This window comes from Sarcophilus harrisii, chromosome 1 (genome assembly GCF_902635505.1).
Source record: "Sarcophilus harrisii chromosome 1, mSarHar1.11, whole genome shotgun sequence".
In the NCBI taxonomy this organism is placed as follows: domain Eukaryota; kingdom Metazoa; phylum Chordata; class Mammalia; order Dasyuromorphia; family Dasyuridae; genus Sarcophilus; species Sarcophilus harrisii.
This window is the reverse complement of record NC_045426.1, coordinates 156,680,140-156,698,150: the sequence shown is the minus strand read 5'-3', so window position 1 is coordinate 156,698,150 and position 18,011 is coordinate 156,680,140. Positions and strand designations below refer to the sequence as shown.

Below are 18,011 nucleotides of genomic sequence, written 5' to 3'. Positions count from 1 at the left end.
TAACTTCAAACATTTAAACTTATAAAGAAAATCACATATTAAATGTTAAATTGGCAAAGGATTACTTTATAGAAATAAAAAAACAATAACACCAAATTCATCCATCTGGAGGAAAATAACAAGATACTTATGGGAAATAATGGGGAGATGAGGAGGGAGAGAAGTGGGAAGGAAGGATATCTAACAGAATCAGATGGGAAATACACTACAAACATCAAGAAGCAAAACTATCTGGTACCAGTTAAAAAAAGGAAAGTTCAAACAATCTAAAACATTAAGCACACAATTGCAAAAACAAATAAATCTAATAAAATAGTGTTTGACAAACTTAAAGACCTCAGCTACTGGTAAACAAATACAGTATTTGACAAAAACTACCAGAAAAATCAGGCCACATCTGGAAAGAAATTAGATTTACATAATACCTCACACCACATACAAGGATATAAGGTCACCATATAAAAAAATTAAAGGAACATGCATGAATTTACCTTTTGGGGGTATCGTTAGGGAAAAAGTTCATGTCCAACCAAATAATAGATAACAAAATATAAAATGAATTCATTTTAAAATTCATTTTAAAAGTTTTTACATAAACAGATCTGATACGATTAAGAGAACAGGTAAAAGGGGAAAAAATATTTTGTAGCAAATTTCTCTGAAAAATGTCTCATTTCAAAAATATAAGGAACTGGGGGTAGCACAGTGGAGTCAAAAGTACCTGAGTTCAAATCTGGCCACAAACACTTAATACTTACTAGTTATATGACCTTAGCTGTGTAAGTCACTTAACTACAACTGCCTCTCCTCAAAAAACACCACAAAACAAAGACATAAGGAATTGATTCAATTTTTGAAAATAAAAAAATCACTTGCCAATTGCTAAATGAATAAAGAATATGAAATTCTTAAGAAAATACACTATCAAAGCTATCTATATTCATTTGGAAAAATGATCTAAATCACAATTAAAGAAATACATATCAAACAACTCTGGAATACTACCTACACTTATAAAGTTGACAAAAAAATGAAAAATTAAAACTGTTGGGAAAGGCTGAGGGAAAATAGGAATAAGAAAACACTTGTAGTAGAGATGTGAATTGGTCCAGCCATTCTGATAAGCAATGTGAAACTATGCTCCTAAGATTACTAATATACGCATACTCTTTGACCCAGAGAAACAACAACTAAGCCTATCAAAGATGAAAGAAAGAAAAAATTCTACAAAATCTTATATAAGTCATAGCTGCTCTTTAATAGCAAATAAGTGGAAAACAAGAGGATGCTCACTGATTAGGGAATAATAATACAAACTATAAGAATGTGATGGAATACTAATGTGCTAGAAAAAAACAGAGAAGCCCTTTCAGAAACACCTATAAAGATTTGTATAAACTGATGAAGTTCTATTTTAAAGTAGAAGTAGGGAAAAAATTATAATATAAAAAAAAATTCTGAAAGATTCAGGAATTCTAACCAATAAAAATTGTGATTCTAAAGAATCAAAGATGAAGCCCAATATTCAGAATGTGACATGTTTTAGCACCTGGGCAATAAATATTGTTTTGCTGGACAATGTTTGTAACAAGGGTATGTTTTACTTTGTTTTTCCCATACAGTACTAGGGGAGAGGAGGTGGGAATGAAAAAAAAATTATAATTAAAAAAAAAAAAAGTTGATTTAAAAAGGGGAAGGAGGGAAAGAAATCACATAAATTCAATGGAATATCTTTACTTACTTTGGCAACATTTTTAACTGGTTTTCTCTAAGTTCCAAAATCTGAAGTTTTGTTAACCTGTCAAATTTGAGAAAAGGAGAGAAATTAAAAACAAATACTACAATGGCAAAAGTGACTAGATTATGGCTGTGCTATAATATAAATATATTATTGTGATTAACTTGTGCCATATAATGTGTAACTACAAAGACAGATACATGTATAATACACTGTCAGAGTATAAAAAATAATAGAAACTTTTAACCCTTAAAAGCCTGAGAAGCAAAAATATACTTGATATAATTGAGAATACTTTCAAGGCAATACAGAGGTGGTTATTTTTTTTTGAGAGCCTCTTTTTTTCATTGTTCCTTCACATTTGAGTTTTTACGTTTCTTTCACTCCTTTGTTTGAGCCTCTATACACCTCTCAGATTGGCTAAAATGATCAATGTTGGAGGGTATGTAGGAAAACTGGTGGAGTTGTGAACTGATCCAACTATTCTGGAAAGCAATATGGAACTATGCCCAGAGGGCTATCAAACTGTGTATACACTTTGAACCAGTGGTTTCACTAGTGGATTTGTATCCCAAAGAGATTATAAAAGAGGGAAAGGACCAACATATGCAAAAATGTTTGTCCCACCTCATTGTAATGGAAAGGAATTGGAAAATGAGTATATGCCCATCAATTGGAAAATGGCTAAATAAATTATAGTACATGAATATAATGGAATATTATTTTTCTATAAGAAATAATGATTTCAGAGAAGCTTGGAAAGATTTATATGAACTGATGCTGAGTGAAGTAAGCAGAACCAGGAGAACATTGTACATAATAGCACGATTATGTGATGATTAATAATGATAAATTTGACTCTTCTCAGCAATGCAATGATCCAAGGTAATTCCAATACACTTAGGATGCAAGATGATATCTACATTCAGAAAAAGAACTAAGGAGACTGAATGTGGCTCAAAGAATAACATTTTCACCTTTTTGTGTTTGTTTACTTTTTCTTTCTCATTTTTTTTCCCCTTTTGATTTGATTTTTCTTGCACAACATGACAAATATGGAAATATATTTAAAGGGATTGTACATGCTTAATCTATATTAGATTGCTTCTTGTCTTTGTGAGGGAGAAGGCAAGAAAGGGAAGGAGAAAAGTATGGGATAGAAGGTTTTACAGAAATGAATAATGAAAAGTATCTTTATATCCATTTGGAAAAATAAATTACTATTCAAAAAACAAACAAATCAAGGTATTAATGCAGGATGGCACTAAGGAGAATATTATTAAGCTGAATACAGATCTGGGAAATATCTGTAAAGAGATGATAACTGGGACAGCTAGTTGGTGCAATGGATAAAGTGGCGGCCCTGAAGTCAGGCCTCAGTCAAAAAAAGGGGAGAGAGGGGGAGAGAGAGAGAGAGAGAGAGAGAGAGAGAAAGGATAACTAAACCCACAGAAGCTACTATACAAAAAAAGAAGAGGGTGCAACATAAAGGCTTGGATGGCATACACTTAAAGCTAGTGGAAGTGACATGAAGCCCCAAGAGAGGATACTAGGAAAGAGTATTTGGAAGAATAGATCACAAGAAACTTAATAAGAGAGAATATAACAGACAATTTTGAGATGAAAAAATTAAATAAAAACCATTTATAGTGTTCTAAATCACTATTGATGAGAGAAATGCATATAAAGACAACTCTGGAGATACTACTATACACCTCTCAGATTGGCTAAGATGAAAAGAAAAAATAATGATGAATGTTGGAGGGGATGTGGGACAACTGGGACACTGAGACATTGTTGGTGAAGTTGTGAACTGATCCAACCATTCTGGAGAGCAATCTGGAATTATGCCCAAAGGGCTATCAAACTGTGTATACTCTTTGATCCAGCAGTGTCTCTATTGGTCCTATATCTTAGAGATCTTAAAGGAAGGAAAGGGACCCACATGTGCAAAAATATTATGTGGCAGCTCTTTTCTTTTCTTTTCTTTTTAATAGCTTTTTATTTACAAGTTATATGCATGGGTAATTTTACAGCATTGACAATTGCCAAATCTTTTGTTCCAATTTTTCCCCTCCTTCTCCCCACTCCCTCCCCTGGATGGCAGGATGACCAGTAGATGTTAAATATATTAAAGTATAAATTAAATACACAATAAGTATACATGACCAAACAGTTATTTTGCTGTACAAAAAGAACTGGACTCTGAAGTATTGTACAATTAGCCTGTGAAGGAAATCCAAAATACAGGCAGGCAAAAATATAGGGATTGGGAATTCAATGTAATGGTTCTTAGTCATCTCCCAGAGTTCTTTCACTGGGTGTATCTGGTTCAGTTCATTACTGCTCTATTGGAACTGATTTGGTTCATCTCATTGCTGAGGATGGCCAGGTCCATCAGAATTGATCATCATATAGTATTGTTGTTGAAGTATATAATGATCTCTTGGCCCTGCTCCTTTCACTCAGCATCAGTTCGTGTAAGTCTCTCCAGGCCTTTCTGAAATCATCTTGTTGGTCATTTCTTACCAAACAATAATGTTCCATAATATTCATATACCACAATTTATTCAGCCATTCTCCAACTGATGGGCATCCACTTAGTTTCCAGTTTCTAGCTACTACAAAGAGGGCTGTGTGGCAGCCTTTTTCGTAGTGGCAAGAAACTCAAAACTACCTGGATGCCCATCAGTTGGAGAATGGCTAAATAAATGATGTATGTGAATGTTACAGAATATAATTGTTTTTTAAGAAACATGCTAGGTGAAATAAGTAAAACTAGGCTAACACTGTACACAGCAACAGCAGAATTATACAATGGTCAATTCTGAAGGCCATGGCTCTTTTCAACAGTGAGGTGATTCAGGTCACTTCCAATGGTCTTGTGATGAAGAGAGCCATATGCACCAAAGAGGATTTTGGGGACTGAATGTGGATGACAGCATAGTATTTTCACTTTTTTTGTTGTTATTTGCATTTTGTTTTCTCATTTTTTTCCTTTTTGATTTGATTTTTCTTGTGCAGCATGATAACTGTTTAAGTATATATAAAAGAATTGCACATATTTGACATATACTGGATTATTTGCCATCTATGTGAGGAGGTGAGGGGAAGGAAGGGAAAACATTTGGAACACAGGGTTTTGCAACAGTGAATGTTGAAAAGTACTTATGCATATGTTTTGAAAATGTTAAGTTTTAATAAAAAAAAAAGAAGAGAGAGTATAATGGATAAGCAAATTATCATCAGTGGCAAATGCTGAACAGAGGTCAAGAATGAGGAAAAATCATGAGATTTAAAGTTGATTACTAAATTTGGAGACAATAGTTTCAGTTGAAAAATGAGGACAGACACCTAATTACAGAGTGTTTAAAGAGTACAAGGAGCTAAAGACACAGGGAACCATCTTTCTCAAGGAGTTTAGGCAAGGAGGAATAGTATGATTAAAAAAGGATTTCTTAGAAATAGGATATTATAGAAATATCTGCAGATATCTGGGAACATGATTGAACTGGGGAAAGAGAAAAAGTAGAGAATAAAGTGGGACACTAAGTGGAAAAACAGGGAAGAGATTTGAATCAATAGTGCATGTCTCTATATCCACAGAGTGGATATCTATAAGGAGAATGGCCTGAGAACAGAGAGAAATGGGAGATGGTGGGAAAGTAATATAATTATAAGTAACATAAGATAATAAGAATAGAAGAGGAAGCCCTTAGCAAATAGCCTCAATTTTGTATGAGGTGATGTTGAAACCTTGGAAACAGAAATTTGGTATAATCCTTGTGGAAAGTGGAAAAGTAATTCAATTAAGGAGAAGCTGAAAGAATGCCTGGTTCTAGTGAGGGCCCAATTATGATTAGATATCATAATTTTGTAGTCAATGAACAAGATTAAATTTTTTCCAGATCCATTTAGGAGCATATGAATAGTACTGAAGGAGAAAGCTGTGGAAGAAATCCAGAGTTGGATTGGCAAGATGTTTTCAGTGAAAAGACAAGAAACCAAGGGATTTCAGATTCAATTGTTTGACCAAGAGTCCAAGATAATAAAATGACAAGGGTACAGACAATGTTGGAGTGGTGGCCTAAGAAAGAACTATTTGCTGTCAGGAAATGAAGTCATGGCACTAAGGAAGAACAAGGTTGGTCATCACAGAAAGTTTGCTCACCAGCAAGGAAAGAATCCAAGCAAAACATCGATGATTAAAGAAACGTCTATAGACTTCTCTTGTACATGTCCATGTAATGTACAAGGACCTTCATTGAGATTTAACATCATGCCAGATAGTAATGCAGAGTTTACCAGGAAGTCTGCCTCAGAAGAGGTGAGAATTAGAAGGGATGAGTTATGCAGAGTTAAGTAGATGAAAGCTGACAATTAGGTATTCTCTAAGACAAGACCTCAGGGACCAACTACTGCAAAGGACAGAAACAACCAAACTAGGGAACTTGTCTGTAGGGTGGTAGAAGGGACCAGGCGCTACAGAAAGTCTTGAGAAAGGGTCTAACAAAATTAACAAAGGAACTGGCAAGGTCCTGTATAAATATACAGAAGCAAGAGATGGTGTGTTAAGTTTAAGAAATATTAAGTAGTCTTTTCATTGACAGGTAGAAATAATAAAATAAGAATGTAGAGGTATAAGTCAGATTGTGATATCCCTTAAATGCTTAAGCATTTGCATTTTAACCTAAAAACAATATGGAAACATTGAAAGATTTTGAACAGAGAACTGAAGGAATACTCAAACTTCTATATTAGGAATGAAAAAACATTTTCCCACAATGAACAATTTTTATTTCACATTCAACTACAAAGTTCTCTCTCTTTTTTTTCCCATTTCTTGGTTGTTAAGTGTTCTGGTAGTTTCATTTTGCTGTAGAAGGTCACTTTGAGTAAAAAGAAAGACATTCATGTTTCTTGTCACTTAAGAAATATATTTTAGTAAAGACTTCTGGTTTCTCATGCCAACTTGATTCCTGATTCAATAAATACACCTTAGTGCCTTCTTGGGCCTCAATTTCCCTTACTGAAAAATAAGTACAAGAGGCTAAAATTAGAATAAATGATAAATTGTAATGACTGCAGAGGCAGTTGGAAGGCATGCTACTATTATTAGGCCTAGTTGACTTGATGTGGAAAAAGCTACGATTTTTTTTGATGTCATTTAGAGTAATAGCACAGATGGTAGTAAATAGAGTAGGCAATTCCTCCTAGGCAAAGTATAATAGTTAAGGCTGTTTGGTTGTTTTGTGTGATAGAGTTAAATCGGATTAGGAGGAAGATACCTGCGACGACTATGGTGCTAAAGTGGAGTAATGCTGATACAGGAGTAGGGCCTTCTATGGCTGAAGGTAGCCATGGGTGTAGGCCGAATTGGGCTGATTTCCCAGTTGCAGCAAGGATTAGTCGAAGAAGGGTTAGTGTATCGATGTTTGTTACAAAGATGTGTTGGATGTCCCAGGAGTTGTTATTAATTATCAGGCATGCTATGGCTAGCATGAATCCAATGTCTCCAATTCGGTTGGATAGGACGGCTTGGAGGGCAGCGGTGTTTGCGTCAGTCTGTCCAAATCATCATCCGATGAGCATAAATGATATGATGCCCACACCTTCCCATCCAATAAACAGTTGAAATAGGTTGTTTGCGGATACAAGGATAATTATGGTAAATAAGAAGATAATTAAGTATTTGAAAAAGCAGTGAATGTTTGGGTCGGTGTGCATATATCAAATTGAGAATTCTAGAATGGATCATGTGACGTATAATGCAATGGGGATAAAGATGATGGAGAAGTAATCTAGCTTAAAGCTTATTGTTAGGTTGAATGTATTTATTGAGAATCACTGTCAATTTGTAATTGTGGCTTCTTGCCCAGAGTGGATGAAGAGGGCTAAGGGGATGAGGCTAGTAAAAAAGGCTAGTTTGACTGTGTTTTTACATAATAGTGGGAAGTTGCTGATTTTGTGCGGTAGAAGCATGTTATAGGCTAGGGGGAAAGTAAGTATAATGATGGCCAGGAGTAGGGAAGAATTTAATAAATAGTTAATTACTTTTATTTGGAATTGCACCAAAATTTTTGGTTCCTAAGACCAATGGATGACTATTATCCTTTAAAAGTGAGAAAGCTATGGGGTTTAATCATGGGATAAAGAGTTAGCAGTTCTTGTAACTTTCTCGGGCATATAAGGAGGTTTAAACTCCTAATTTTAGATTCACAATCTAATGTTTTTGTTAAACTATATTTGCAATATGTAATACCGAGAATGAATTTGGGACAGATGGAAATGATAAGTAGGGGGAGAAGGTGCAGGGCTATTAATATGTGTTCTCGGGTGAAAGTTGGTTTGATAGGGTATATGTGGTGTGTAAATTTGCCTCGTTGGGAGGTAATTAGTATATGTAATGAGTAGAGGGCTGTGATGACTGTATTAATACCTAATAGGACGAGTGAAAAGTTAGATCAGGAGAGAAGTTATAATTACCATGAGTTCTCCTAGAAGGTTGATGGAAGGAGGTTGGGTTAGGTTAGCTAGACTTGCTAATAGTCATCAGGCGCATATTAGTGGAAGAATTATTTGGAGACCTCGAGTTAGGATAAGAGTTCGGCTGTGGATGCATTCGTATTTTGTATTGGCTAGACAGAAAAGTATTGAAGAGGTGAGACCGTGGGCAATTATTAGCACAGTGGCACCTATGAAGCTTATAGGAGATTGTATAAGGGCTGCAATGATTACTAATCCTATGTGGCTGACAGAGGAGTATGCAATGAGTGATTTAAGATCTGTTTGTCGTAGGCAACTAGAACTTGTTATAATCATGCCTCTGAGAGATAAGATTATAAATGGGTAACATAAGGTTTATGTGGTTGGTTCTGTGAAGGCTGTGATTCGTATAATACCATAACCACCTAGCTTTAGTAGAATGGCGGCTAAAACTATAGTGCCCACAATGGGGGCCTCCACATGTGTTTTAGGCAGTCAAAGGTGGAGGCCATATAGTGGTATTTTTACTATGAATGCTGTTATGCAGGCATATCATAGTAAGGAGGTTGATATAGAGATATCTAGTGTAGGTGATACTAGTGCTATGGTAAGTATGTGAAGGGAGCCTAGATTATTGTGTAGGTATAGCTACTAGAAGAGGGAGGGAGCCTACTAGTGTGTAAAAAAGGAAATATAGTCCTGCACTGAGTTGTTCGTTTTGGCTACCTCAGCGTGTGATGATGATGAGGGTAGGGATTAGGGTAGTATTCTGTGACTTGGAGGATTGTGAAATATAAGCCTAAGGCAATAGTAGTTGTTAAGGCTTGGATTATTTGTTTGCGGTCACCTTCTATTAGGCTATGGTGCGCTCAGGTGATAGAGACGCCTGAAGCTAGAAGAATGGCTGTGTTTAACAGTGGGACTTCTAGTGGGTTAAGGGGGTGGATTCCTACAGGCGGTCAACAGCCTCCTAGTTCTAGGGCTGGGGATAGGCTTGAGTGGTAAAAAGCTCAGAAAAAGCCTAGGAAAAAGAAAACTTCTGATGTAATGAAAAGGAGTATGCCGTAGCGTAGGCCTTTTTGAACTACGGGGGTGTGATGTCCTTGATAGGTTCCTTCTCATACAATATCTCGTCATCATTGGTATATTGTTAGGAGTATTGTTGAAATCCCTATAAATAGGAGTAGCATAGAGTGGAAGTGGAATCATATGATTATTCCTGAAGTAAGGAGGAGCGCTGATATTGCTTCTGTCAGTGGCCATGGACTAGGGTTTACCATGAGTTTGGTGGGTCATTAGGTGTCATCATACAGCTATGATCTTATTATATGATTATGTATTATCGTGTAAGTACAAGCTTACTAGTAGAGTGAAGACATAGGCCTGGATCATAGCTACGGCCAGTTCTAAAATGGTAAGGACGAAAAGGATGATGAGTGTAATTGAGGATAATACGATATTAATAGATATGAGTGCTAGAGCAGCGGAGCCAATTAAGTGAATTAATAGGTGGCCGGCAGTGATGTTGGCTGTTAGTCGTACTGCTAATGCTAGTGGTTGGATAAGGAGGCTAATTGTTTCGATGATAATTAGTATAGGGACAAGAGATGTTGGAGTTCCTTGTGGTAGGAAGTGAGCAAGTGAAGCTTTTGGTTTATTTCGAAATCCTAAAACTACAGTGCCCATTCAAAGGGGGATAGCTATGCTATTATATAGCATATAGTGAATAGGGCACCAGCCCTGCAGTAAGGAGACCCACGTTTAAATAGGGCCTTAGACACTTAAGACTTACCCTAATTGCCTCACCAAAAAAAAGAACGAAAAAGAAAAAAAAAAAGGATTTTTAAAAAAGGAAAGAAATTGTAATGACTATAATGAATAAGGTATCAATGAGGATTATCAGCAATAGCTGTGTTACAATGACTGTTGGGGAGGTGGAAAACAGTATGCAAAAAATAAAATAAGAGGCAGCTGGGTGGCACAGTGGATAGAGAACCAGCCCTGAAGTCAGGAGGACCTGAGTTCAAAAATCTGGCTTCAGACACTTAACACCCTGGGCAAGTCACTTAACCCTAACTGCCTCAACATAAAAATAAAATAAAATAATTTTTTTGAGTAGACATGAAGTGAAATTTACCACGTTTTGTTTTATTTTTAAAATTCTGAATATTACCTCTATGAGACAAACAAGATGACACAGCAGAAAGAACACTAAAATTGGAGTAAGAGACCTCATCAAATCTAGGTCCTGCTGCCCACTTGAAAGCTTTGCCTATTTGGATAAGTCATTTCCAGTCTATGGGCCTCAGTTGATCAGTCTGTATGGTCCAATTGTATGATGTAGTTGGAACTCATAATTTATGAAGTCCCTTTCAAACCCTAAAATCCCACAATCAAACTATTCAGAACATACGGCATAGCAGTACACATATTAAAAGTAACCATTCTGCTGGGCCTTTTTCCTATTACAATTTACTTAGGAAAATGGACAAAAGAATAACAGTAGAGACAAGCTAAAAGGAAAAAACTGTCAAAAATATAATTGGAAAAATGACATTAATTTTAATGAACTAAAAACTTAGAAAAGATAATTACAAGAACAAAGGTACTTATGTTATTGCATGTACTTTAAAAATATGTGTGTGTGTGTATATACATATATATATTATATATATAAATATATAAAAATACAACTTACCTGCCAAAATTGGCTGGCAAGAACTCAAGGAATGCATCATTCAGATACAATTGAGTTAAATTTAACAGTTGAGAGAATCCATCAGGAAGTCTGCATAAAAAAAGAATATTTTCAATTTAATTCATGTGCTGTGTTTTAATGTGATTTTTTTGGTATTAAAGTCATCAAAAAAAAAAATCTTAAGTATCCATGATACTGGTATGCATCTCTTTAGTTCTTATATCTGTAGTTCTTCAATTGAGGATTCCTTTTTGTTGTGATTTAATAATATAACACACATACTTTTAAACAATGTTTATAACAAAGTTCATAACAAACTTTCTTATAGGTCTTTATAATACTAAAAATTATACCAAATAATTATCGGTAGCAATTCAGGACAAATTTAAGACAAATCCCAGATCTCTAAACTTTTTACTTCTTCAAGGATCAATGACATATTTCATTAATTCAGGTAACTCCTTCTAACAATGAAAAACTAGAGTAGAAGGATGGTAGTACCCTCAACAGAAAAAGGAAACTTTGAAAGAGAGCTACATTTCAGAGGAAGGGGTTTTTGTTTTGGACATGTTGACCTTAGAATGTCTCTGAGACACATACTCTGTAATAGCCATTAGGTAGGTAGCTGGTTCAGACAAGAGATAAAGTTTGGATATACAGATCCTTTAGTTCAGCTTTGAGCCATCTGAATAATAATTATACCAAAAAAAGATAAGGTCATCAAGAGTGTGTGTACAGGGACAGAACAGGGTAATATCCATAGTTAGAGATCATGATATGAATAATAAGCCAGCAAAGAATACTAATTAGTTATATGGGAAGAAAGAAAACCAGGAAAAATTAGTGTCATGAAAATCCAGAAAAGAGAGAATATCTAAGAAAAGAAGGTAATCAATAGTATCAAATGGGGCAAAATATGGCCAAGGAGAATGAGGATTGAGAAAAGACAATTATATTTGGTAACCAAAATGATAACCTTGGAGAAAACAATTTCAATTGGGTAATGGGTCAGAGCTGGATAAGAGTAAGTAGAGGCAATAAGTACAGAGAATTTCGAAGTGTTTAGAAAATAAAAGGGAGAAAAATACACACATACACAAACAGTAGGTTAGGGAGATCATAGGGTTAAAGAATATTTGAAGGCAGTTGGAAAAGAATTAATAAATGGTAAAAGTAGGAGTATGTGGGGAGAATAGAGTTAAAAGGAAATCAACTGAAAAAGACAGGATGGGTATGCATAAATTACCCAGATACATGAATAGAGGAAGTTTACTCAGAATTCTTCACACTAATGCTACCATATGTTTGGATCAAGCTTAATTCCTTCCCCAAAATAGTGTCACTTTTTAAGACATATAATATCTTAATGTGATCCAAGTACAAAGAAAGATCACTAAGAAAGAAACAGACTCAAATTAAAGAAACAATTTTATCAGCAAATAACTCAATGATTTAAAAAATCTAAATAGATAGGAAACAGATTTATCAACTAATTTTAAAGTAAAATTGATTGATACTAGTCAAAATATATAACTAATAAATCATACTATAAAATTAATTTTTATTATAATATTTAAAATTAAATTTAATTGGATTTAGGAGCACAAATTGCCAATAGCTGGTGCTATCTAAAAACCAGAGAGGTAAAATGGTGCAGAGGCATAAGTCAGAAATGAAGAAAAATGCAATTATTAAATACTATGTGCAAAGTCCTGTGTTAAGCACTGGGAATATAAATTAAAAAACATATACCTCCAATATAAGCAAGTTTTGTAACACTGGGCAACAATGCTCCAAGACAACACTCTTAAGACAGAGCTCACAGTCAAAATAAGTGAAGTACAATGGCATGAAAGTTTCTTTTTCAGAAGCTCCCCTACACCAATGAAGTCTAGACCAACAAATAAAAATACTAATGCTTAAAGTCTACAAATTTACAAAGACAAAGTAATAATCAAATAATACCTAGTTTAAAAATAATCTATTAAAAGTTCTGCAGATGAATTCTGATAAAATGAGTACTACATAATTTTTTTAAGTTTTTTATTTTCAAAATATATGCACAATTAATTTTTCAACATTGACCCTTGCATAGTCTTCTGTTTCAGATTTCCCTCTCCTTACCCTTATCACCTTCCTTAAATGGCAAGCAATCCAATGTGTTATACATGTTAAAATATATGTTAAGTTCAATATATGTAAACATATTTATGCAATTCTCTTGTTGCACAAGAAAAATCAGATCAAAAAGGAAAGAAAAGTAAGAAAACAAAATGCAAGCGAACAACATCAAAAAGAGTGAGAATGTTATGCTGTGATGCACATTCAAGTACTAAATAATTTTATCAATGCAAAACAGTACTCAAAAAATGTTGTTAAAAGCAAAAGATATTAGATGAAGAGAGCCATCTACATCCAGAGAGAGAGAACTATGGGAATTAAGTGTGGATCACAACATAGCATTTTCACTTTTTGTTTGCTTGCCTTTTATTTTCTTTCTCATTTTTTTTCTTTTTTCAAGTTGGAAATATCTCTGAATGGCTTTGCAGAGAAAAATGATACCTAAGTTGTGCCTTAAAGGAAGGGAAATATCTCAAAAGGCAGTAATGGAAAATTGTTCTTTCCAGGAAGGGCAAGAATATGAGCAAAGGCATAAACAGAAGAGAGGAAGATAAGCTTGACTAGAATATAGGGTCAGGAATGTTAAAATATGAAAATGTTTGCCAGATACCTTCTCAGTAACAAAGGCAAGGAATGAACAAGATGATGTGATTAGTCACATTAGAATGTTTATGCACAATGGGTGACAGAAATAGACAGAGGACCCACCAATGGAAATTGTAAAGTTAAGAGGATGGGGAAATTGGAGGGATAACAAAATGAATTCAGTCTTGGACACAATGAAACATTGTATCAAAGGAACTAATTGACTGACTATATTATCTGGGACATGGGAGCACTGATACTTAGGACTTGAGAGTTAACTTTAAGTACATGAAAAGTTACTATGTAAAAAAGAAATTAATCAGTTCTGCTTAGCCCCAGAACTAGGAACAATGGACAAAAAATGCAGGACTAACTCTTGGCTTGGTTAATTGGTTACTTAACCAATTTAGTTAGGAAAGTTTTCCTACCATAGAAGGGCATCTTCAACCAAAGACTGAAGGACTACATTGGAAAGATGCTATAAAACGTATATTTTAGAGGAGACATATTTGACAATACAAATTCAACTGACTGTCCCTATTGTTTTCATGTTACACAAAATCAGATAAAGGTTACAGTGGCTGACCTTTGGAGTCCTTGAAGTACCAAAACTCTGTGCTGCTCTATGAATCCACAGAAATTTGTAACTCTTGATGTTGATGAAGATTACCATGCATGAGCTTTCTATTAATGTGGAATTTTTGACTATAGTCTTTCTTTAGGAAGATCATCTCTGAACTCAAAGTTTTTTTAAGTGATTTTAGCAATAACAGTATAGAATACAAAGTATCATTATCACTTGTTCTTGCAATTTGACTCTCCTACTATCTTTTCTGGTCATACTTTTTTTATGCCATGGCTTATTCATTAGTCATAACTGATAATATGCTATCAACTATTTATATCCACAACAGATCACAGTTAACAATAGCAAGAGAATACAAGAAAACAAAACAAAACAGGCTTTAGGCTATTTAAAAACTTTGTGTTTTTACCCGTTGGAGGCTTCAAATGAAAATCAGTCATATCTCTGCCTTCTGTGTATAGCATTATAAAAATGTTAAGAATGACTATAGTAATTTGTTTTATTCTTACAATTTTGTCAGATTCTTATAGATAGGCAAAGAGTAGAAGATGTTCTGAAGTTCAGCATTTTGAGGTTAATTTGTAACAAAAATTGGGGGGCAATATTTAAAGGAGAAGTAATGAATTGGTAACATTTTGAAATAAAGAACATTTCATCAGCAAATCAAATTATAACATTTGCTCTTTAAAATTTGTTGTGCATGAAATTTAACTTTTTATGTTAAAAAGAATAACTAAACACATTAAAAAAAGAAAACTTACTTTGAAATGGGATTTACGCTGGCCTCAACAACTGTCAGAACCTTACAATTCTTTATATTTTCTGGAAACTCCTGAATTCCTAGAAAATGAACCAAAAAAAATATACCCCTAAGTTTACATGGATAATCATACCCCTTGCCCAAATTATTCCTTTGCTAGGAATATACTATGAAAGTGTAATCAAACAAGTGTTATCCAAAAAAATAAATAAAGCCTATCTGTACAAATATTTTCATTAATATTTCCAACATTATGTGTAATTTTATTTTAAAACAAGCAACTTAATGCCCAACAAAGAAGGATGAGTTAATAGAATTTTGGTAAAACCATGTAATAAAACCAAGAGGCATATATAATACAAGGAAATCAGAGGGAAAACTCTATTAAATAATGCAAAACAAAATGTAAAGTAAAAGTAAAGCCTAGGGAATAGAAAACTGCTCTCAGGATCAGGAACCAAGTGAGGGATCGAAGGATCAAGTCTCTTCACTGACACATACTGATTGTGATCCTGGGCAAGTCACCTAACTTCCCAGTGGTCTAGGTTAGAGATGGCAAACTCATAGCACCATAAAAATTCCTGAGTGAAGAAGAATCAGACTAAAATGCAATTTTAAAATGTTTAACAAATGGATAAAAATATAATACCACACAGATAATGTACGGTCTGTGTCTATTCAACACCATTTGTTTACAGGACCAGAGGAACTATAGATAAGTTTTGAAAAAAAATTCTCTTTAAAAACTTCCCTATACCAATGAAATCACAGAACCAACAGTTACAAAAAGAAGCCTATTAGGGACACTTAAAAAAGTTATGTCATTATCAATATCACAGCTAATATGCATATAGCATTTGAAGGTTTAGACTGTGCTTTATTTACAACTATTATTTCATTTAATTGTCATGGTAATATAATAATTTCTAGCATTGTAGGCACAGACAAAAGCTACTAAACAAAGGCCCAATGATGGGAGATAGAATATTATTATAGGTATTATCTGAGGAATAATAGCACAAAGACAAGTTGTCATTTCCCAAGAGACAAATGAGTATAGCACATGAACAAATAGTTCTCAATGTAGGAAATTCATATAATCAATAATCACAGAAATGAGCTAAATAGGGGTAGCTAGGTGGCACAGTGGATAGAGCCCCAGCCCTGAAGTCAGGGGGACCCGAGTTCAAATCTGACCTCAGACATTAACACTTCCTAGCAAAAAAAAAAAGAGAAAGAAAGAGAGAAAAAAAGAAAGAAAGAAAGAAAGAAAGAAAGAAAGAAAGAAAGAAAGAAAGAAAGAAAGAAAGAAAGAAAGAAAAAGAAATGAGCTAAATAATTACTAATTAAATAAATGCAAATTAAAACAACTCTGAGATCCTACCTCACTTATGAAATTGGCAAAGATGACAAAAGAAATTGACAATTCTGGAGGGGTCTCAGAAAGAGATTGCATTGCAAGAGGATCTGTGAACTAGTCTAACTTGTTAAAAAGTAATGTAGCACTAAGTAATTAGTAAACAAATCATTAAAATGTACACATTAAACAGCAATATTAGCTTTATATCCCCAAAGAGATCAAACAATAAAAGGATACATAGATACAAAAACATTTGCAACCATTCTTTTTGTAGTAGCAAAGAAATTGGAAATTAGAGGTGATGATCAACTCGGGAACAAACAAATTATGATTTGTGAAAGTAATGCACCCTTATTTCATTGTAAGAAATGATGAAAAGAAAGTTTCAAAGAAAGTTGTAAGACTTATACGTATTAATGAAAAGTAAAATGAGTAAAATTGAAAGATTTTATGCAGTACTGATAATTCTGCCAAGAAAAAACAACTAAGAACTTAAGAATTCTATTCAATACAAAGACTGACCATTATTCCAGAGAAATGATGATAAAACATGATCAATCCTCTGAGAAAGGGTAATGGACTTATAATTCAGAATTACATATACATTTTCAGAACGGCCAAAATATGGATTACTATTATTTTGTTGTACAATATGTTTTAGTGGTGGTGGTGGTGAGATTTGCATTGATCTTTCCACTCTTTCCATCATTTAAAAGTATGTATATTTTTCTAATTACATGTAAAAATAATCTTCAATATTCATTTTTGTAAGATGAGTTCCAAATTTTTTCCTCCCTCTCCCCCCTTTTTTCCTCAAAACAGCAAACAATCTGACACAGTTTATACATGTACATTGGTTTTAAATATATTTCCATATTAAGTCATGCTGTGAAAGAAAAATCAGAAAAAATATGAAAAAGGAAAAAAGGAAAAAAATATGAAAAAGAAAAAGCAAATCTCCTCCACTCACTCCTCAAAAAGGCGAAAACAGTATGCCTTGATCCACACTCAATTTCCATAGTTTTCTCTCTGGTTGCAGATGGCAATCCAAGTCTATTTGAAGTATCTTAAATCATGGTATTGCTGAGAAGGGTGAAGTCTATCATAGCTGATCATCACAGAATCTTTCTTTTACTACATATAATGTTCTCTTGGTTCTAATCACTTTACTCAGTATCAGTTCATATAAGTCTTTCCAGGCTTTTCTGAAACCAGTTTGATCATCATTTCTTATGAAAGAGTAATATTCCATTATATTAATATACTATACCTTATTCAGTCATGCCCAATTGATGGGCATCTCCTCAATTTCTAATTTCTTCCCACCACAAAAAGAACCGCTACAAACATTTTAGCATATGTGAGTACTTTCTATTTTTCTCTATAGAAAGAACTATCTGAATACAGACTGAAGCATACTATTTGCTCTTTTTTACTTTGAGTCTCCAATAGGAAATGACTAATATAGAAATGTCTTCCATGATTAAATATGTATATAATATATAATAGATTGCTTACCATCTCAGAGAGGGAAGAGAGAGAGAATAATACAATTTGGAACTCAAAACCAAAGGTTAAAAATTGTTTTAATATATAATTGGAGAAAAATAAGAAAATATTTTAAAAATAAAGTAGGTAGAAAAGTTTATCATATAATAAGAAAGATTGTAGAGAAAA

At 33.9% G+C, this 18,011-nt stretch overlaps 1 protein-coding gene across 12 annotated transcripts in view; it reads right to left on the bottom strand.

The window, feature by feature from the left end:
• ERBIN (erbb2 interacting protein) overlaps nucleotides 1-18,011 on the bottom strand; it is a 173,890-nt gene that overhangs the window by 71,084 nt on the left and 84,795 nt on the right. For all 12 annotated transcript variants that reach the window (XM_031965694.1, XM_031965727.1, XM_031965705.1 and 9 more), the window contains exons 6-8: nucleotides 14,976-15,054; nucleotides 10,923-11,012; nucleotides 1,742-1,798 (exon numbers count right to left, since the gene is read on the bottom strand). In XM_031965694.1, coding sequence (XP_031821554.1) covers nucleotides 1,742-1,798; nucleotides 10,923-11,012; nucleotides 14,976-15,054 — 226 coding nt within the window. The remainder of the gene's footprint in view (nucleotides 1-1,741; nucleotides 1,799-10,922; nucleotides 11,013-14,975; nucleotides 15,055-18,011) is intronic.